The sequence below is a fragment of the Thalia democratica genome, chromosome 5 (genome assembly GCF_965202585.1).
Source record: "Thalia democratica chromosome 5, ktThaDemo2.hap1.1, whole genome shotgun sequence".
NCBI lineage: Eukaryota > Metazoa > Chordata > Thaliacea > Salpida > Salpidae > Thalia > Thalia democratica.
This window is the reverse complement of record NC_139169.1, coordinates 50,925,841-50,934,351: the sequence shown is the minus strand read 5'-3', so window position 1 is coordinate 50,934,351 and position 8,511 is coordinate 50,925,841. Positions and strand designations below refer to the sequence as shown.

The following is an 8,511-nucleotide window of genomic DNA, read 5'->3' as shown; positions in this document are numbered from 1 at the left end:
CTTATACAATAGTTTTCTACTGAATTTTAATGAAAATTCAAAGCATTTTTCATTATTTTTTTACATTTTAAATTAATTTATGTTAAAATATGTCCGAACTATAAAAAAAAATAATTTAACTATTACTAAAGGTAAAAATAAATTACTTTTAATTTGAAATTATTAGGTTTTTTAAATATAATTAGGGTTTTAATTTTATTTTATGTTCACATTTTTTTCAAATTTATTATATATTGAAACTTTGTATTTAAGCTAATTATAAAACGTGTACCTTAATATTTTGCCTCATTATATCTAGCTTTGCAACAGCTTTTATATTAATAAGTAATAGCATCAAGTTAAAAACTTTTTAAACAAAAATGACTAAAACAAATACACTAATAATAACAAATAACAAAATACAAATTGAAATAATGTTTAGAAACCATTAATTCTTAAACTTTTGTTAAAAAATTAAATGTACTCTAGAATATAATTGTTTATAAACATTTTTGAAAACTATTTTGTATAAGCTTTAATTTAGTACATTTTAGTGATACAACTTTTTTTTTATGTTTTAACAGTTCTTAGTTTAACTTTAATTTTTACCTTTTTTGCTTCTTGTAACATTTTGGTTTTTTGGTTTTTTACATTTAATTTTTAACGAAGCTAATATTAATTTACTATTTAAATTTATTTTTTTTACTTTTTTTGAATGTTAAAATATAATTTAATTTTGTAATTTAAGAATTAATTGTTTTTCTTTATTCATAGAAAGATAGCGATACAGATGTAACACAAACCAGCATTAGTAAAAATGAAGTAAAAATTTGAAACTTAAATTTGTTAGCAAAAGACTTACAGAATAAAAGTAATTTGTAACTTATTATAACTGATTTGTATTTTTTAGTAGTTTATACAAAAATAGTATATCATCAGTAAATTTTTTGTAACTCAAAAGATGTTCAGTTCTTTATTTATAATGAAATAAAGCTACACTTATTTCAAATTAACGATATCAAAACCAAATTCATAGACTATAAGAAAGAAAACAAGTTTTTGTATGTAGATATTTTACCGCATGGTATCGCTGTTTAATAAATTAAAAAGGAAGTGCATTTTTAGATCATAGCTGAGTTGTTCAAACAAACATTCTTTAGTATAAGGGTTCAAGTACAGTATTTTTTTAAGTTTTTTTTATCCCTTTTAGTTTTATTAAAAGTATTAGGTTGAAAAAAAGTTATTTACTGTTATTGAAATTATAACGTAACTAGTTTTTGATAGTATTTGATTTATAAACGAATTAAGTACATTAAAAATAAACTGTATGTATAATATATTTTTATAAAAATAATTTTTATTCAAAGTATAATTTTAAAAAGTTATAAGATGTACGAAAAATTTTAACTAGAAAAGCTCTAACACTCTTGAAAGCTCTGCAGTAAAATAGCTTGATAGAAAATTGTTAGATTTGTAATAAAGTTATAGAGACTTGTTACATTATTTTTTGTTTTTATGCGCTCTACGATTTGTTTATTTTAAGAAGTATGTACAGCATTTACATTTAAAAATCATCAACTTTTTATACTTTTTTATTTTGAAAAATCTTTGCTCTAATTAAAAACTTAATATTAAACTATTCAAAGGTTTTTAAATATATTTAAGTTTTATATTATATCAATACAAAAACATTAACGAAATATACACACAAAATAATTAAAATTGTATGATATGTACTTATTCTAAATACACATGCACTCATTCATACTAAGTTTTTTAAAAAATAGTTATATTTTTTGAGTTTTACCAAACAAAAAAAAAATATACGTTGAATTGATTTAAATATACTAGTGTTAATCGCTAATGCAGACTTTGTAAACAAAGAAGTATCTTTTAAGTATTATTAGTGAAAGTTATTCAACGTGTGCATTTTCACCGTATTTTTTTAAATTTCGATAGAACATAGTTAGTTTTGTCTAAGCTGAAAACATTTTTTTTGAACAAAAAAAAAGGTTTGTTAATACGTTAATTTCTATTCAGATAATTCTCTTCGTCACTCTACACAAGTAACTTTTAAATTATCTAAATCGGTGCGCAGTAATTTACTGTAAAACTCTATTGGCATAAGATTTTTTTATCAATTGATAATCTCGTTTGAATTGTTTAAACGAGTAAAACATTGTTTTGGTAATAAAATTAAAAAATTTTAAATAAAGAAAATCTGACATTTTTTTTTAGTAGTGTCTTAAACTAAATATGAGTCTGAACGAAGAAGAAAGAAAAACAATTTTGAAACCGCTTTTATCATCTAATTGGAAATTAGTTGACGGGAGAGATGCAATAACCAAGGAACTTTTATTCAAGGATTTTAGTATGGCGTTTTCTTTTATGACCAGGGTTGCCATGAAAAGTGAGCAGATGGGTCATCACCCGGAATGGTTTAATGTTTACAACAAGGTTACATAAAGTTCACATCGTTTTGTTAATTTATTTAACTCAATCGTTATTTTTCAGTGTTGCTAAGGTTTTTTGAAAATATTTTCCAGGTTTTCTGAATTTCGTCCAATCCTTTAAAATTGAAATTTTATTTAAATTTTTAGTATAAAATTAAACATACGGTAAAAAATCTGGCTTAAATAATATAAATAATAATGAACTTCACCACACGACCAACAACAACAGCATCCGAGATAACCTACGACCGGTTTCGTTCTTATTAGGACTCATCAGGTAGGCATAGTCGCGAGAAACCGCTGCTAGAGATCTTACCAAGCGGGCTTAAGTACAAAGTACAGAACGATCTCAACTTTGTTAATGATGGCCGAAATAAATATTGTTTAAAATTGATCAAACGAATACAGACTACAATCTCACATTAAGCTGACAATGTCTGAGAAGTTGGCTGTGAATGATTTAGCTGAGACAATTTTATTAACTTTACTCATAAACGGTCGCTTCAATACTTTGTACTTAAGCCCGCTTGGTAAGATCTCTAGCAGCGGTTTCTCGCGACTCTGCCTGCCAACTGAGTCCCGGTTGTAGGTTGTCTCGGATGCTGTTGTTGTTGGTCGTGTGGTGAAGTTTATTATTTATTTTTGGTGGCGCGAGAATCTCTAATTTGTTGATGATGGCCGAAATAAATATTGGTTAAATAGTATAAAAAGATGTAAAATATACTGTATCGCTATTTTAAACGTGTTATATGATAAATAAAATACTCAATGATACAAAAAAGGACTATATATGGTAGATTTTTCTTTTATAATCAAAATATAATTATTTGACATGTAAAAATTTCAGATATTTAAGTGATTGTTGTTCAAAATTTTAGATTTTTCCAATTTTTTCGGCTTAATTTTAAATTCTTGGATCCCAGATTTTTTAGCAGCCCTGATTTTTGTTCTAAAACTTTATAGGTGATTTTCATTCTAATTAAAACCAATAAGTTAAACAGTTTATTTTGATTTACATAATCTAAATAGTATTTTGATTTATTTTTATATACTTTTAAAAAATATCCTTCTATTTTTAAAGAAAACTGCAAAAATTCTTAGTAGTAATATTAAATTTTTTATTTAAACAATTATTTTAAACAACTTTTGAAATCTACTTGATATTAGTTTAAATTTAAGTACTTAATACTTTGTGTACATCTTTTAAAAGTAACAAAGCTGAGCTACCTTAATATAAAAACAGGTGAAAGTTACGATGAGCACACACGATGTTAAAGGACTTTCTAAAAAAGACATTGATATGGCAAATTTTATAAACTCTATTTATAACACATAGTGTATATATTTAATAAAATAGATCATTAAAAACTCAACATGAAAGTATAATACTTACAATTTTTTAGAATTAAATAAGTAATTCCGTTTAGCTAAATCTACTCCAAATTAGTTCTAAACAATTCAAAACACAGTTCTGAATGTTATCAGTTCATCTAGCACGCTTTTTTTACTTACCATTTTAACAGTTATAAAGCATAATTTGCATATTAAGCAAGCGGTAGTAATCTAATGCGAAATTAATTTCTTTTAACTTGATATGAGTTTCTTAAAAGTAATGCACATAAGTAACAAAAAAAATGATTAAAGCTGTTAATTATTGTTTTTTATTTGTCTGCTTTCAGTTAAAAGAAAACTTAATGTTTTAATCATTTTGTGATCATCACTGCATTCAAGTATTAAAATAGCATATTATCAAAACAAAAAAAATCAATAGGTATAAGGTTTCTTCTTTGTATTGATTTCAAATTGTAAACAAACGATAGATAGATCTACTACAATTTTCGCAATATATTTTTTACTGAAACTTAGCTTTCGACACTAAAAAATTGAGTTTTAAAACTTAATCAAAAATAGTAAAATGATATAATTTTGCTTTAATTTAATTCATACATATATAAATTGTAAGAACATATTACATATTTAAAAACACATAAAATCCAATTTTTAAACAATTTTTTTTTAATTTTAAGTTTCAAAATAAATAAAGTACCAACGAAAAAGTATAAAACCAAACCCTATACTTAAGTTTGTTTAGGTGATAAAATAAAAACCATGTTTGCTCAGAAAGTTTTAATAGTATATAGATTGCATGATAGTTTACTGAGTGTTTGTTGAACATACTAAACAAACAATAAAAGCGATTTGCTAAAGAAACATTTTTTTTCATTCATTTTAAATGGGGCTTTAATGATTAAATTTAATTTTTACTTTTATTTTTAAGTTTCTATAAATAACTTTACCACATTAACTAAAATTAATTTAACTTAGTAAACAGTTTTCAAGATTTTGTTTAATCAGATCTAATATATTACAATAATTATAAAACTTTATTATATTGTTCAAATAATGTTAAGGTTTTCATTGTAAAATACCGGTGAATTTCTTTTATCGCGGAGAATATAAAGAGTATAAAACTTAAACTTTAAATTTAAGTATGTAATTTGTAATCTGTATTTTTGTTAAGAAGAACTGATATGGTAATAACATTTTAAACTTGTAGTGTATCATTTAAAAATATGTATTTTCTATTTAGATAAAAAAAGGACTTAAAAATCAATGAAGCTCTTATGTCGGTTTTTTTTTTACAAAAGTAAATACACTTTCGTTTGTAATTAAGTTTTTCATTATATATTATAGAAATAGTACAATTAAAGCCATTTGTCTTACTTTAAGATATCACACTTTTATTCAGATTAAAGTTTTTGTTTAATCTAAACCAAAAAAGTTTTATCTAAAAAGCAAGAGGAATCATTTAATTTTTTTTTTGTCTAATAAGAATTGTAAACTGAATTAAGTTAAAAAAACTTGGTTGGTTTAAATAGAAAAAACAAGAATAAATACTAGTTATACATTTTGGTCAAAAAAAAAAGAAAGAAGGTTTTTGATGTTTTTATTTAATCTAAATAAAAAGTTTTGTATTTACAAAGCAAGACTAATGGTTTAAAATGGCTTTTGTCTAAACTGAATACAAATTGTAAGCTCCATTAGATTTTTAAGAAACTTGTTTGGTTTATAAAACATAAATAAGAATTAAAATTGTTTAACTTATAGGTCAAATTTTTTTATTTTGCGTCATTTTTATTTAATCTAAACCAAAAATTTCATATCTACATAGCAATCCAAATCATTTTAGATATTAGTAGAGTAATTTTTATACGAATTGTAAGCTTCTTTAAACTTTTAAGAATCTTGTTTGGTTTAAATAAAATGAACAGATATAGAACTAGTTGGAATCTTCAGTAAAAAAAATTGCTTTTTTTAATCTAAATAAAAATTTCATATTTAAAATGCTTGACGAATCATTTGCGATGTGTTTTGTGAAACTTTAATAAGAATTGTAAGCTCCACCGAATTTTTACGAAAACATGTTTATAGCGAATAAAATTCAAAAACGCTAGTATTTGATTTAGAACATCTGCAAAACTTCAGCTTCCACCTTTTTAGACTTAAACGAAAATGTTCCATCCTCCTACACGAAACTTCATCCTGTGGTAGTTTATTCTACACAGTCTTTATTCTGTTAAAAACTAAACTTGCCACTGACTGGTTTTAAAATCGAGTTTACATGTAATTTATTATTTCCTCTCAATTCATAATAATTCTGAGAAAAACTCAAAAAATGAGTGAAAAAAACCTTTTAGTTGCGATTAATAATTTTATAAAAAGTTAATAAATTCTCTCTTTTTATATTCTAGAGATTTTAAGCCAAGTTTAATTAATCTAACATTATATGATGTATTGAGTATGTTACGAAAACTACATATTTAATTGTTAAAATTTCTTTTAACAGAGTCAATTTTATCAATGTCTTTTTTCAAATCAGATGACTAAATTTTGAAATCGAACTGAAACTTAGGACGAACGTATATTTAAAACTTTTTTTGTCAAAACAGTATCTTAATTAGTTTAACTTTTTAAATACTTGTTACGATAAAATTTGTGGAACTTTATATAAACGATTTACGTGTTCATTTCATTATAAATTTTCAGAGATATATATTCCTAAATCTTTTTAAACTTAAATTGTTGATAACTTAATGTGTTTATTTAAAAGATCACTCGGACAAGGTTCGTTTTGTTAATGTGTAGAACTTTACATTTATTAAAATTTAATTTTTTTTCAGCTATTTGTAAATAAAACCTGAAGACAATTATAAAGAAATGTTTGACTTACTAAAGGTTTTAGCATCACCTGCAAATAAACTAATTTAACTTTGAGTGTCAATATTTTAATAAATACAGACCAGGGGCGTGTCTAGACTTTTTTCAAAGGGGGTTCACAATTTTTTGTTGTTTTTAATTTCCCGCTTAAGTACGCATTTCTTAGGTATGCACTGCCAGTTTTGTACGCAATACTTAGCCGAAAAACTCTGTGTTTAAAATGCTTTATTCTTCATAGAAATAAATAAAAACATATAAATAGTAATGGGAAAATATTATAGATTTTAATTTGTTATACTGTATTAAATTTATATAAGTTAAAATTAAAACAGCCGGAAAAAAATATTTTTATAATAAAAACGTTTTTTCAAGTAATTTAATCTATAAAAATTTAAAATTCACTAAAAAATGGGTAATTACCTAGGATGATGTCGCACCAATACCAAACTGATATTATTCAATTTTATTCAATTATGTAATATTTGAATAAAATTAATTCAATGTTGTATTTTTATCAAAATTTTATTTTATAGTTACATAAATGAAACTTATTTATCATAAACCAATAAAACTTAAATACAGTAAACTCTCGCTTATTTACGCACATTGTGTCCATAGAATAAATGCGTAAAAATACGAGAGGTACCAATTATACTTTTTATAATGGCTATTTTTTTATATTGCTTCTACTTAAAAGCAGACTGGGGACTTTCTAACTTTAAACAATTTGTTGACTTTATTTAAAAATATGAAATCAAAAGGTAAAACTATACATATGTTAAAAAAAAACCTTAAATTTATATAAAATAATAACATCAGTAAAAATAATTTACTTTTTAATAATAAGTAGATTTTATCTTTATTTTTATTTATACGTGACATATTTTATACTTAATATTTATATTCTATTAAATTCAATTTATAATTAAACATTTGTTTACAATTATAAAATGGTGTTTATTCATATATAGGGCAAGAGTGCTGTATTATTTATTTGTGTTTTAAAATCTCATTATTTCAATATACTTTTATTATTTAACACAGTCATATTTCTTTTAGAACTTTAATTTAATCTCTCATTGTTAACAAAATTTTTGATATACTGAGGTATAACTAGATGTTGATCAATTAGTCAAGGAACAAAAGTTTATAAAGTCTAAAGATATAGAGAGGTGAGTTAGCATTTAAAAACATATTTTAAATAAAAAATGTACAATAAACCTAACTTGTGCAAAAAAAAAATTTTTTTTTGAATTTTTTAGAATTCTAAAATGCGTAACTAAACGAGAGTGCGTAGCGTCACGAGTGCGTAAAGATGCGAGGTAATAATCCTAGGTAATTACCAAAAAATATTTTTAGACTACAACTAAATTAAAATATCTTTAAATTATAATTAAATGTTTGCCTGATGGTGTAGGAATTCTAATAATGATTTTGAAATCTCTCTGTGTTAAAAATTTCAAAAAATCAATAACCAACTTTGTGGCCAACAGATATACAAAAATAAAACAACTTAATAAAAAAATATTAAAACACCAGCAAATGATGAAAGAATAAATTCAAGGTGGTTTAGTAGTCTAAGATAATTTTTGAATTCCTCTAAAATGAAATTTTCAAGGTTTAAACCCAGTTGGTTGACACATAAACAAAAAATTTAAATTTTAAAGTACAAAAGCTTCACACAACATTATTATATACAACCAAATAAGTAAAATAAATTTTAGTGATTATGTTAAACATTTTTTAAGTAAAATTGTACTTACTAGTTCAAAAACAATACTGTATCAATTGTTATTCACACTAAGTAAGAATTTATAGTGGGAACTAAGAGCATCTCAGTAAAAAGTTTCCTAGAAAGAAA

At 23.5% G+C, this 8,511-nt stretch overlaps 1 protein-coding gene across 1 annotated transcript; it reads left to right on the top strand.

The window, feature by feature from the left end:
* The first annotated feature begins 2,221 nt into the window (after window positions 1-2,221).
* Window positions 2,222-3,805, top strand: LOC145835799 (pterin-4-alpha-carbinolamine dehydratase-like). Its single transcript, XM_082943519.1, has 2 exons — window positions 2,222-2,436; window positions 3,676-3,805. The coding sequence occupies exons 1-2, from the start codon at window positions 2,236-2,238 to the stop codon at window positions 3,766-3,768; spliced, it is 294 nt and encodes a 97-aa protein (XP_082799645.1). The 5' UTR covers window positions 2,222-2,235; the 3' UTR covers window positions 3,769-3,805.
* Window positions 3,806-8,511: the final 4,706 nt, after the last annotated feature.

Excerpts from the sequence above, each read along its gene's own strand:
- LOC145835799 (XM_082943519.1), top strand. The coding sequence starts at position 2,236 with ATGAGTCTGAACGAAGAAGAAAGAAAAACAATTTTGAAACCGCTTTTA. Across the intron at positions 2,437-3,675 it reads GGTTTAATGTTTACAACAAG|GTGAAAGTTACGATGAGCAC; the intron begins GTTACATAAAGT and ends ATATAAAAACAG.